General features: G+C 43.1%; 1 protein-coding gene across 3 annotated transcripts in view; it reads right to left on the bottom strand.

Annotated features, from left to right (window-relative positions):
* Positions 1-14,168, bottom strand: part of klf12b (Kruppel like factor 12b) — a 33,792-nt gene that overhangs the window by 14,267 nt on the left and 5,357 nt on the right. For 2 of the 3 annotated variants that reach the window (XM_063887052.1, XM_063887053.1), the window contains exon 2: positions 2,645-2,727. In XM_063887052.1, coding sequence (XP_063743122.1) covers positions 2,645-2,727 — 83 coding nt within the window. Of the gene's footprint in view, positions 1-2,644; positions 2,728-12,813; positions 13,011-14,168 lie in introns of those variants that run through there. The other variant, XM_063887054.1, reaches the window with a different exon arrangement.

The following is a 14,168-nucleotide window of genomic DNA, read 5'->3' as shown; positions in this document are numbered from 1 at the left end:
CTTATGTTCAAAAAGGACTTTATGTTTCTCATACTGCCTGTGTTGCAGCACCTCTTTTCACCCTCTGTCTGAAACCAGAGCCCAGTCTGCTCTGATTGGTTAGCTGGCCAGCACTGTTGTGATTGGTCAACCACTTAGAGCTGTCCCGCCCCTTAGTCTATCTCCTACAATGTGTTGGAGCGCTAATGGTGTCAATAGAAGCTCAACTGTTTCATAGCGATGTCATTATGCTACAGAAGAAATCAAAAGGAGTCCAATCGATGTATTTCAGGCAGGGGGCGGGGGGTGATTTGATTTGATTATACAGTATGTAGCACATCTAAGCTAGCTAACGTTCTATCTACAATAATATTGAGTCAGCTAAAATAAGCTAAATGTAGCCGTTATTCCAATAGCCAATCTATTTTATTTGACATTTTAGCCACCATCTGGTAGCATTACTAGGAGTAAGACTAGGAGTAAGGCTGTTTGCTCCTGAAAATGCAACTTCTTTACTGTAATGTTAGCTTGTCACTCAAATGAAGCAGTGGAGACACATTGAAACATCAATTCTCTATTGTAGCTTATTTTGAGCAACAAAGGAGCTGCTCAAATGAATTTGAACAATTTCATATTAGTTTGAATTATTTCTTAGAAAAAGACAGCCCTAATACCAAACCAAGAATAAGTGGCAATGCACTCAAGAGGACTGAATTAACTTTTCATTCATATATAAAGGTATGTGCTATATCATCATTCAAAAGTGTTAGGCTCACTTTCATTGTAGCCTTTCTGTTTGATGGAGTAGTCTATGACAACCTGTTAAACTTTGCAAATCCTGTGTGGCTCCCGTGTAAAAAGGAGAACTTGAAAAAAAAAAAACAGAAATTTGAATTTTGGAGCTCGGTTCTCAGATTCATCTCAACCAGCCCAAATGGAAAACTGCAGCCGCCCCCTGCTCTCATTTTCAAAGATACAAACGCATGCATGCTCTCAAACCTACACATACTCACACACGCTGACACACACATAAAGATATGCTCGACCCGCCTGCCTGCCTCTGTCCTCATGCCATTGTCTTTATTAGGGGATACTGGTTAGCGGGACAGATTTTCCAGCCCCTTGCTGGCGAATTGTCTAACAAGGCAGACCATTTCCAGCAAGCCCTTGGCCCCCCGCCACCCAAATGAAGACCACATTTCTACAGCAGCCTAAACTGTCTGTCTGTAAGACTGGAGTGAAGGGAAGCAAAGTCTGTTAGGGGAAGATTGGATCTCGGTGCACTTCAAAGCTGTGTGGGCTGCAGTGCTCACATCCTGTCTGTGACTGACATCACTGCACGTATGGAGAATGACTTCAAACCCCAGGTAATAGGTAGCATTTCGGGAGCATGGCTCTCAAACCCCTGAGCCACAGCTGAGAACAGAAACCCAGAATGTGACCACCTGCTGCCTCTTGTCAAACCCTCAGACATGGAGAGACAGATCTGATTCTTATCAATACAAAGCACCTACACAGCCAAACAATTCTCAAGTGAGGAAACCTGATGGGCTATCAGCAGCTGGTATTTTCCTCATCCATCACCTGCTTATGCTCTCCGTTTTGTCTCAACGGAAGAACAAAAAAAAATGATGCTCCTCTGCCACCGAATGCTCTTGGTGATATATTAGGCAGGCAGGAAATTATTGATATGCTTTGAATGGAAATCAATAATATCACAACACTAATTCATCATGATTACAAATATGAAGTGGCCTGCACATACTGCACACACAGCTGTGGCAGCAACACAAAGCCCTGTTGTAACCTAGCAACAGTTTCTCCATAACAAGACCACTTTATTTCTAGGTATGTTGGACGAGAGAGCACTGGTACTGTATGTGGGCCCTGGAAACCTTGCATGAGGTAAATCCATTATTGCTAACATGGTCAATTAGCACAGTCCATTTGAACATTGGACAAGAAAATGTGATAAAATTGTGAATATTTAAGAAAATGAATCCAAAAACTTAACATTTCTGAATCATATTCACATCGCACAGATTTGTTGTGGTGAAACTTGAATTCTCCCCTGTGATAAATACACATTAAGAGATAGAAACTACACAGAGGTGAAAATGTTACAGAGTAGAGGCGTGGATGAGATAGTGTAGAAAAGAGCTTTGATAAGTGTTTGCAGAGAAAGAGTATTTTGTTTCATTTGTCTGTGTATATTTGTGTATGTGAGTAAGAAACATTAATCATGTGTGTTTGTGAGAAGGAAGGGTATGGGAGGATGAAGGGAAATTGAGAGACGTTAGGAGCAGGAACACACAGCGATGGATAAGATTTAGATTTTCCCATGTGACCCTCCTCCCCGGAGCAGTGGCTACATCTGTGCAATCACCCCCAGCCAGCACGGACTCCCTGCTGGCCCCAGTCACCTCCCCGAAACCCCCCCACAATGCATTCCTGCTCCAGCTGTGGCTCTCCTCCTCCTCTGGTTCTTCTCCTCTTCCTGCTTACTACCATGGTCTCCGACCACTCCTTTTAGCCCCCACACTCACTCTCTCACTCACTTAGGCCTGGGAGTAATTATGAACCCATTGCCAGGAGGAGGAAAGACGGAAAGGAAAGCAGGAAAAAAAAGAGAAGGGAATTGTCTGGAAAACAACTGCTCTCTTACCCCTTGTTCCGAGTCCAGGGGCTCAGATTTGACTCGCACTGCAGGCATTCCGTCAAGCATTAACATCCTGTTTCTTAGGCTGCCTGCAAAAGGAAACAGAGGAGGTGTGAGACGGGTGTTTTAGCATGACTAAGCAGGTCCCACACTCAGTTATTCACACATGGACATCTATGATGTTGTGCCTGCACCCACGGAGAGAGAAACACATTTTAAATAGACACAATTCATATTTCAAAAACCATCAGAAGCTGATGGGAAAAACATGCTCACCAACTGTGTAAACTTAGTCAATGCACAGCATGATTCAGTCTTCTCCATAACAAAAAAAATTCAATTGCCTAGTGGGCTGCAGCAGGACCAATAACACTTTATAATGCTGTCTATTTATAATGCTGACTAAAATCCTCTTAACACTTCAGTGGATTACAAATATTTGCTAGTTATAGTGCAATGGCAACAGCACAGCCACACAGCATGCACTCCTTAACCAATGATATAAAAAACAATAATTTCTACTTTAAAATACAATTTTGACATGTTTGAAACCTCAAAGATGATGTAATTCTTGATAGATGTATTATTATTAAAATAAAATGCCTTTTACACACATGCAAACACACACAAAATACACTTCTCGGTACATCTATACATCCATCCTTCCCTCTGCTGCCTCTGAGCACTGTGCCTCTGCAAAATAGGCAGCAGTGCCCGTCTCCTCAGCTCCGTGCTGTGGCTTTAAGAGGGATACTCGGATGGAGCCAATGACAACAATGCATGCTCCGTATCCCTCAGTCGGGGCCGACCTGAGGTAACCTTTTCTGGTATTATTTTAGCAGCAGTACATGGAGGAATGCAAGTAAGGCAAATAGTCTCTAAACATCTCTATTACTCTGCACTGCTGGCACCAGCAGCAGGATGTGTGGCCCGATCCTGGAAAACCAGCAGCACCACAGTCACCATGACCATTCTTGTGCGGAGCAAAAAACGTACCCAATCACAAATGACTCTTTTTCCATCAAACTATACGAACCGCCTGAGTATCCGAGAGGCCTGGTGAATTATCATGATTTTTCAATCCACACAAGATGGAGAAATCGTTTTTTCTTTGTGATCTTAATAATAACTGCGCCAAAAAATAATTTTAAATCACATATTTTTTCCACTACCCCGATTCTCAAGCAGAAGGCTGAACCTGTGTTTGTGTGCGAGGGAGGTAGAGAAAGAGGGAGGATTTACTCTCTCAATCTGCAACCCCCCAGATCTCTCCTCTCCGGTCTAAGTCCCTCAGGTACCCTGGCTGTGCTGCTATTGTATTGTTGTCCAGGATGTCCTTCGGCTTCAGGTCTTGGTAGGCCCAGATAGTGTTGCCATAGTAACGGCTGGGGCGGGTGGAGCTGCAGCTCCAGTCCAGCCTCAAGCCATGTGGTGAGGAGAAGAAATGAGAGGAGGCAGAAAGTGAGGTTTGTTTTCCTCAAGATGACCATCATTCAGGCAGAGAAAAATTCTCCCTTTCTGAAAAAAATAGATGTTTTTGCTAAAAGGAGTTTTCAGTTTTACTATATTTTTCTCACAGGATGAATTTTACATTTTCAAAACGTTCTTCTTGAGCTTCAAAAAAAGTGTACGTCATTCAAACTAATTTGTTCTTTCTACTTAATGCGCACACCCCCGCAACAATTCTAATCATAACACCTTTCAACTTCGCACAGCATGGCACATTATTAATCGCACATTTCTGAAAGCAACAACCTTTCCCAAGGTGTCCAGTTAATCTAGTGGTGTGTGATCACCTTCTTAATGAACTGGCCTGCAGAAAGCCATTCATTGGAAATCAATGGCCATTGCATACATGTGCTTGTGACTGTAATGACCAAAGAGCTAACAGCAGTGAGAGAGACCTAACACTGAGTAATGAGCCAACAGAGGGGCTCAGCATGTCGAACAGGTCATGTCGAAACACTTCAACCAAAGTCATGTGTCAACTGCTTAGTTGCCATGAAAGGAACATGTCTGCCAGTTAGTATTTCATGGTCTCCAATCAAAAAGATAACGATATGGACAAAGATTAAGTTTGAAATGAAGAGAATTTGTTCAAGGTAATAAACCAAAGTGTAATCTCTGTCAATAAATTTGGTCTGCTGGCGGCAGGCTTAGGCAACCAGCAGTGTGCTGTCCATCAGCGGTAGGAGCCTCTGTGTGTGGGAGATGGAGAGAGGGAGGGGGTTAGAGGGAAACAGGGTAGATTAAGATCACCTTTCCATTTGCTGCACTCTGAAATGAAATGGCCATCCCAGGTGTGTGGGGGAGTTGGATGGAGAGAGGAGGGCAGTGGAGTGTTGAAGCATCTAATTTCTCTCTCCTGCCTGCCCTTCCATCCCCACCAAAATCCCTATAATGAAAAAAAATAAAGGTAAAGGGAGCAGGTGACAATCGAGGCTTGTTCTAACAGGAAAAATGTTTGAAATATACAAATGTCAGTGTCTGCTGCTCTTTCCGCTTTTCTGTTTGTGCCTATTGTGTGTCTGCAAATGCATTTGAAAGTATGAACTGAAACTCCCACCACATAGCCACATCTATGACCTCGAGGTCCACAATCTCAAAGTTCCCCGATGGGTATCTGTGCTGTGCTGATGGAGGCGGTAGCAACTATCTAGAGAAGAAGGATAAAGCCTGGGCAAACCCAACCTGAACAGACTAGCTGGATCAATTGACGTGGCAAAGCTCTCTCAAACAAATGTTGACCTCATACACAAGTGACATCATCCATGCTGACACACACATGTTAAGATGTCCAAACACATGCGCCACATTAACCCAAAATATCTCAAAGGAAAACATGTAAAACATACCAAACAGTGGGAGCACGTTTAACTTTATCTCAGCGACTGCCAATAAAGATCCTGCATAACACGGTAATAAAGACATGTATGTAAAGCGAAAGTTAAGCTTGAACAAACTCATAAAACCAGATTTAGTATCTGGCTGTGTACCATCGCAACTTTCTGTCTCATCTCTCTCTCTTATGCGCACACACAGACACACACAGACACACACACACACACAAACACACACAAACACACACACACCCTGACACACACCCTGACACACACTGTAACAGACGGGCCCCTCCAATGCTTTGTTCCCATGTCGAGCGCCCTGAGCAACTGGGTGCATCTGTGTCACAGAGGCTGGACCTGCTGCCACGGGCTGGGATGGAAGAAGGATGGAAAAGGAAGAGGGGAAGTGAAGGGGGCAATGAATTATGGGAGAAACATGAGGAGGTGTTAGGGAAGGTGATAGCAAGAGAAGTGCGTGAGGGTGGGGGCTCTTGAAGAGCACATAGTTGCTGGCAGGAGCAGCGGTTAGGGAAACAACTAAGGGGAGTTGAAGAGGTTGAGGAGGGGGGGAAGGGTGTTTAGTGGGGAGGAGGAGGGGCGGGAGGCAGAGAAGCGAGAGAGGGTAGAGAGGGGATATGGACCCAAGCCAAGGCCCGGTCGAGCGCAAAGCACACGGTGCAAGAATGCCAACAGACCCCCTCCCACCCGGTTCTCTAGCAAAAAGAAGAGTAACTAAAAAAAGGGAAGGTATAGAAGGAAACTGCAAGGAAGTACATTTAAAAATGGTGAAAATCATAAACAAATGAAGTACTAGTGCAGTGAGTACAAATGCAAGGATAGAGCCTTTGAGATGTGAGATGAGCATTTCCTGTGTTTGGCCGGTATTTTGTGCCGCTGGCCTCTTTGCTGCGGCTCACTTCCCTCTTCTGTGCCCCTGGACACTTCGATGTGACACATTGGCCTGATAACCAGCCTACAACTGCTAACTAAAGAACACACTCCTCCCCTTCCTCTCTTTTAACTCACTCTAAAGCAACTTTTAGGAAAGTAGTGAAAGCCAACCACCTTGACAACATGCTAAGAAATCACTTTCAAAACACAGAATCGGCTGAGAGACACTTTGTAGACCCTGGACAATAAAGGTCTAGAAAAGAAACATGTATCTTGTTTGCTGTGTAGACACAATAGAGCCACAGCTGAATCACAGCTGATTTTCGATCTCAACCTCAATCTGCTTCATGTTAAGCTATGTGTGTGTGTGTGTGTGTGTGTGTGTGTGTGTGTGTGTGTGTGTGTGTGTGTGTGTGTGTGTGTGTGTGTGTGTGTGTGTGTGTGTGTGTGTGTGTTCATGACCTCATCTTGTTGGCCTCATTCTGTTCTTGAGAGCTCATTCAAATAGCTCCCTGCAGAGTTATTGCTTAAACAGTAACCGCACGCAGGCAAATAACAGCGGCTAATAACTGCAAGTGGTCAACTACTCAAGACTTGAACCTTCAACCCATAGAGGTCAGTGCTGCCATATAATGCCAAAAGGCATTAACTACTTTTTACAGTAAGTCATACCAGAGTGTGTGTTTTAGACATCTGTTTCACTGTAAAAATAATATTGTGCTGGTGAAATCTGCCTTTAAAAAAACAGCGTTTAATTGTAATGACGGCAGAAGGAATAAATTGCCAACTTTTTCTGACCCGTTTCCTGAATAAACTAAAATCCTTTCGTAATTGATTTATTGATACTGTATAATTAAGGCAGTGGCTATTTGTAGTCGAGGAAGGACGAATAAACTTAAAGTGAGCTAACTTGGCTGCCATTTGGATTGTCCATTTAAACATTAGGAGGTTAAAATCATCATCATCATCACCATCATCATCAACACCATTATGTATGCGTTTTGTGTGGCCACCTCCTACTTTGTGATTTATCTCTCTTTTCAGACAAAACCTTGAGGTAAGTTCCAATATTCCCTACGTTGGAGTGTGATTATATTTCCTTAAATTTACAGAAATTTGGAAGTTTTGAAATTCTACAAAGTTAGATATAGTTGTGTATTGATTGAGTCTTTAACCTTTGCTGACATCATTAGGTCTTCTTTTCTCAGACTTGACAAAACTCCCTCCACAGCCACAGAAAACACATCAAACAAGTTTTTGCGGGCAGAAAGCTCATATGATGAGTTACCTGACCTTTATGTAGTGCTGGAGTTTCCCGGTAAGACTTTTCTGAAACGTGCATACCAGGTAAACAGTTATGATGCTGTTTGTAATGTCTGTGTAAGGTGGGGATGTGTGTTTCCCCTCAGACTTCACTCCTGGATGTACTGAGATGGACATAGTCTTTTTTTTCTCTCTAATAATTCCTGGCACTCCGTGAATGGTCTCAGAATTTCCATTTCATAAGCCGTATTTTCCTTGGCAGGAGCAGCGAGCGAAGTCTTTTGGATGCTTCTGGGATATTTTTGAACGGGGCTCAAGAGAGCAGAGTGCTGCTACCTCGCTGCTCATAGAGGCATGGACTTCTCTAACCCCCCCTACTAGCACAATGGCATCAAACCACAGTTACCCTTAGAAAAAAAGAGGAGAAAAGTTCCCTTTAGGGTTAAAAATCCCTTAGAGATGCACTCAACTGATGCACTTTACCTCGAAACACCCTGCCCTTTTCCTCTGGGAATAAATCAGTTCCACAGAGGCAAAACACTGCGTTCTCCATGAGCACAGTTATTATTATTATTAGACAGAATACACCTGCATAGGATGCTTTCATATCCAGGACATTTGGCCAAACTTTGGGAGCTTATCAGGTCCCATCAATTCAAACTGAATGTCATTCTCTATCTGTCTGAAGCTATCCTGGCTTCACCATGTTGTTGAATTTGATGTGACGTACATGAATAACTGGGCTCCTACTGCACTCACACATGCAGACTGAAATTCAAAAACACATCTAATGGTTCCATTTTGATGTCACAAAACTTGGCGGCTGGATATTCACATAAAAGAGGATGATTTTATTTTAAGAGGCCATCACTAGCAACAAAATAATATAGGCTAAAGGTGAGTATAGATCCGTACATCAGACTACAATTCAACCTCCATTGTAGAAGACCGAGCTTTGGAATTTGTTTTTAAAATGTGCACAAAAAACTGCCACTGTGTAAACAACCTCCACTTTACCATAGCTTTTATGGTGGTAAATCACCAACGTTATAGTGGGAAACAATTTATTATAAACTTGTGCAACGCAGATAAGCCTGGGTTCAGGGGGTTTTAAACTATATGTAGAAAAAGGGCTCAGCAACGAGTGCCAAAACTTTTAATCCCTGCACAATGACCTCATTATGTAAGTTCCTGTACACATCTCAAACAAAAATGTTCCTTCATTTACAGTATACAGTATAATATGAAGTAAATTGTGTGATAAAGAGCAGTGAACTCATGTTATTGGATTAGCCAAAGAGCAGATACCCATGTAAAAACACAGAGGAAACACACACACACAAACAAGACACATTTGCACACCCACGGAAGTTCCCATATTCTGCCGGATTGCCCTTGGGTCCTTGCTATTTCTGCCAGGGGCAGGGGGATCCTGTGTCAGTAATCCTGTCGGGATGAGGGGGATGAGGTCGCCGGATGCAGCTCAAGTCAACTGACACACACGCACATGCACAGACACACACACACACACACAAATAAGTATAGATGAAAGTAATTTGTAGGAAAATGTTTCAGTTTTGTTTACACAGTGTGATAAAAGGTGCTCAAACATATTGAACATTACACACATTCTCACACACTCTCATATCAAACCGAACGTATTAATGCCAGTGATAATACGCTAGCCAGATGTGTTTCTAGTGTCTCCCTAAACGTCTCTAAAATGTTAGTGTTAGGAAAGTCAACCGCTTGAATTTCTGTAAAAGTAATCTTTTTTTTTACAGGTTAAAGGGGAAATCTTTGATGGTTTTTTTTTTTTTTTAAAAGCTCCCCACCTACGCCAATACCACCTCCGTCCGTCCCTTCTAAGGTCTTGTGAAACTGTAAATGAAGAAGCTACTTATGCTGAAAGGAAACACTCAAAGCATAAAAAGAAGATTCAGTCACTGTCTGGCCTGTCTGTGTCTCCGTCGGTGTGTCAAATGCATTTCTTGTAATGCTGACTTCCTGAGTCCTCGCTCTGTTCTACAATCTGGTTACCACACTCTCAGATACACACACATAGACACACACCTTGTGACCCCTGCCTGTAACCACAATGAACCATATTTATCTTAGGTTGAGAGATAGACTCATACACACACAACTCTGTCTCTCCATATTGCAGCTCTGCTCAGGAAGAAAAAATATATAGATGCCCATTCAACACAAGCAGACACCCACACACACCTACAGCGTGCACACCCCAAAAACACACAGAAATACACACACTCCTCCACAGCACTCCAGAGAGACGTAAACAGAAGAGTCTGACATCCTCTTGCATCATGTGCCGCAAATACAGCAGAGAAACAGCTAAACAAGCTGTGACTGTGACAGCTCTAAAGTGAGGTGGCATTACCCTAGTGAGCTTCGACTTACAAGTCAAAGCAATTTGTGACACCATTCGAGACAGTTTATGTCCAACTGAAAATGATTTTGATGTCATCATGAGAAAGAATAAGTTAAATACGATGTGAGAGGGCTGGATTGAGTTGGGCGCTAAAGAAACCACAAATCGAAAACCACAAAACAGCTCCTCTTTAGGTGGCTCTTTAGCCAATACACTGTGAGCTCTTCTAGTTTCAACACAAACGGGTGACCTCTCTAGAACACCCTTCACATGCACAGACACACGGTCACACACACACAGCTTAGTAAATGCAGTAGGGTCAGTGGCTGTGCATCTAAAATAGCCACTGACACAAAAACCTCACTTGTACCAAAGGAGGGGGAGGTGGAGCCGAGGACGAACGTGTGTAATTGGCGCAGCACCTCAGGAACATATACTGCAATATTTTTTGCATGATCATAGGGAAATTCACACACTAGGGCTATCCTGCATGTGCGCATGGGAGAGAGGGAGATACAGAGAGGAGAAATCAATAAAGACTGCACTCAGTGACTCTATCCTTGTCTCTTATTTACTCTCAGTGCACAGGTCCTAGGTTGAGGTCACCACACACTGCAGAGCTTAATAATCATCTCAAACTGACAGAGGTGCATTGGTTCAGTCCTGTTTGATATTCCCAGCAAATACTTGAAAACCAGAAAATACTTTCTTCTAGATGCTTTAATAGCTGCATTTTAAGAAAATAATACAAAATGGAAAAATACAAAATTCTGCCGACAGTATAAAGTGAATAAATGGAAACGTTGACTTTAATCCAATGTATTATGTCAACTCATTTCACATACATTTATTAATAAAACATTGGGGTCAACCTTATATTATTGCTTCCAACAAACCGAATACAGGTATGTGAAATCTGTTCACATAATATACTTAATTAAAGTTACATTTTTTCAGTGTATGTTGAGAATAATACCCCATAATGTAAAGGTGTGAGCAACTTAACCATGACACCCAGTCATTTCTGCAATAAGGCAACGGTTAGAGCTGCTTTCTGTGTACTGGAGCAGAGGGTCCGAGTGAGGCGCATCTCTTACCCTAACAGAAGTGGGATGCATTAGATTAGCATCCTCACAATGACCTGCATCCTTCCCGGTACCACTATGACCACCAACCACCCACACACTCTCTCTTTTTTCCTCACGTCCCCAAGGGATGGCAGTACACTCCTGCCCTAATGGGGGGTTTCTTTGAGTATGCTACTGCCTTTAATCCCCTTAGGCTATGATACTGTATGTGTGTGGGTGCTTGTGTTACAACATGCATGTCCGAATGTGTGTGTGTGATCGAACCCCCTTCCCCCAACATATGCACTGTGTACATACTGCTCACAATAGCTTGTCTGCTGAATGCATCACCGCACATGTGCACTCACATGCACTCTCAAAGATCGACCTAGATGTTTTACAATAACTGTACAATGTGCGCATGCAGAGGCACCAACACACTGACTCATCTACAGTATCTACTACAAGTCGCATGGAATAATACCATCTGAGGCACTTAAACACACACTCTTTTTTTTGCTTCGCTCCATGTGCCCTTTTTCTCTCACTTGCCATCCCTTGTGAATCGTACAAAGCTTTGCATGCAGCGATACACTCAAACAGAAGCACGCATGCATTTCACTTTAATAGTCTTGCAGTGTCCCCTTGATGCAGCATCACAACGCCTACCCAATCTAACCTCCTTTTGTGCTGACACAGCCAAATCCACCCTAATGTATGCCAAATGGAAACAGACAATAACGGACCAACCAAAACATTCCAACACACTGACTCTTTTTACTTCAAATGTGCGCACAGTTATATTCGCTCACCGAGTTTTTCCCCTTGGTTTGACCCATTTCAGCTCTCCAACACTACTCAATAAAAGCCAGCAGCTGTGTTTACCTCTATTACTCATCTACTCACGCCCTCGCTTCGATCATTTTTCCTCTATTTTTCAACTGATGGTATGCCGTGCTGATACCTGGTTGAAGCCGCTAATTAAGAGGAGTTATGGTCCAGAGCTTGAACCTACATTTGTTTGAGTTAAAGCCAACGAGCCTGTGGAATGCCACAGGCACCCCAAATCGATTCCACATGTTGTTTGCATAATTTCCTTGACCTACAGTACAACTGAAAACAAAGTTCAGAGTGATCCCTGCAGCTTCCGAACGCAGGTCTGCTGAAACCATCTGCATCGAGGATTAAGAGAAGCAGCTTTCCAAAGGTTCTGTAACGGGAAACTCTTAAAAACCAGCTAAAAAAGGGTCCAAAACGCAAAGTGCTGACTATGAATGCTCTTCCATCTCTCCTTGGCTCCCTTCCTTTTCTCCTTTCCCCTGTTCACCAACCATATTTGGCTAAAGTAAAATACACACTTGTCCAACAGGGGAAACATCAACACAGATAGACAGGCCTTCCATTGACATGCCTTTCCATCCAAGCCATGGAAACATGTCGAGCAACCTTAAAATCTGAGTCGGGGGGGAATGCTAGACTAGATGACTCATTTCCAGTAAGCACTGAGTGTGCTACCCTAGAGATAGTGTCATTACAGGAAAAAAGAAAAAACGTGGATCACTGCGCTTGTCAGGCAACATCACCTTAAATTCTTCCTCAGTTTGTTGGCAACTTTTATTTCTTTGAAAAGATAAGCTTGGGTGCTCTAGAGAGGTTAAAACAATAATAGGCTCTTAAAATAATTCCCCAGAGCAACGCAGCAAAATGTAAAATACTCACCGTAATGTTTGACGTGCAGTAATCACACATTTTAGTATTGTCCTTCATTCTGTCTCTGTTCACTACTTAGGCGATCAACTTCAGAGTCACTGGCAGTTGCACAATACTTTCCGTACTCTTCTTCTTTCTCTCTCTCTCCCTCTCCCTCTTGCACAGTCACAAAACACACATCCTCTAGCACTCCATGTACACCCTTAACTCAATTTTGGTAAACAAACGTGGGGTGGACACTGGGGTCAAAGGTTGAATCCACATGAGAAATCGCAAAGGGAGAGAACATTTTGTCATCTTCTGACATGGTGAAATAACACCCTTGGGGAGTTCAGCTCACAGCCATCGCCTATTAATATTTGTCTTATTTCACGCACAAGCATTTCAACATAACTACAAACGCAAACAGAATAGATTACCAGCTAAATAACTGCAAAAATGTTAAGCTGTTTAACCCTCTCGATCTATAACCTTCTTGTCCTCACGACTTTTGCTCAGGTAGATCTATAGATACACAAAGTCACCCTTCTATTTGGGAGCCGTCTGTCTCACACATTGTCTACGCATGCCCTTGACATGCTAGTCTATTGTAAGAGTATTCAAATGTGTGTGTCATTGTGCATGTGTTGCAGGGTCTTTGCCGGTATTTTGGTCTCCTGTGACTGAAAGTCCGTGTTTGACGAGACACCACCTCCCTGACCAGAGGCCACAGGATATCCCACAATGCACCTTGAGCAACCTATAAAACCCAACTCACTCCTCTTTGGCTTCGGCTTACAGTCAGAGACCCAAATGAATCCAGTGCACTGCGGTCTATCTGCAATCAATGACGATACACTCCATAACACCCACCTGGATCAATGATCCAGCAGTCCGTCAATATGGCAGCAGTTAACCCGGTTGATTAGGGGTAATACAGGGAATTTCACATCCCCCTGAATAAGACAGTGAGCCTGTATGTTGTTAGATTGCACATACTAGAGCACAGCACTTCTGCCTGAAAGATTCAATCTGTCAACGCGCGCCCAATTTGTGTGTTGTGATGTGTAGCAGGCAGATGATGCCTTTAGTGGGGGAATCCTGCAGTGCAATTAGATGGGCTGGGCAGAGTAGTGTTGATGGACGGATGTAGTCTATCTGTCGGTGATTGGCTTTTTAATTGAGTACCCCCACCTGCACTGATCTCTATCATAAGCCCTTGGACCGTGCCGGGGGAGGGGGGTTGAGCCATTGATGGAATGAGAGAGACAGTATAGTAGCTTGATGCCGATGGGGGAAAACAACTTGGTAATACATTATATTGTTCAAAATGATAACCCAATTCTTTTTAAATTAAAATCATATCAGGTTTTTAAGAAGTTCAC

This window comes from Eleginops maclovinus, chromosome 7 (assembly GCF_036324505.1).
Source record: "Eleginops maclovinus isolate JMC-PN-2008 ecotype Puerto Natales chromosome 7, JC_Emac_rtc_rv5, whole genome shotgun sequence".
Taxonomy (NCBI): Eukaryota; Metazoa; Chordata; class Actinopteri; order Perciformes; family Eleginopidae; genus Eleginops; species Eleginops maclovinus.
The sequence above is the reverse complement of the archived record's forward strand: the minus strand, read 5'-3'. Positions and strand labels throughout refer to the sequence as shown.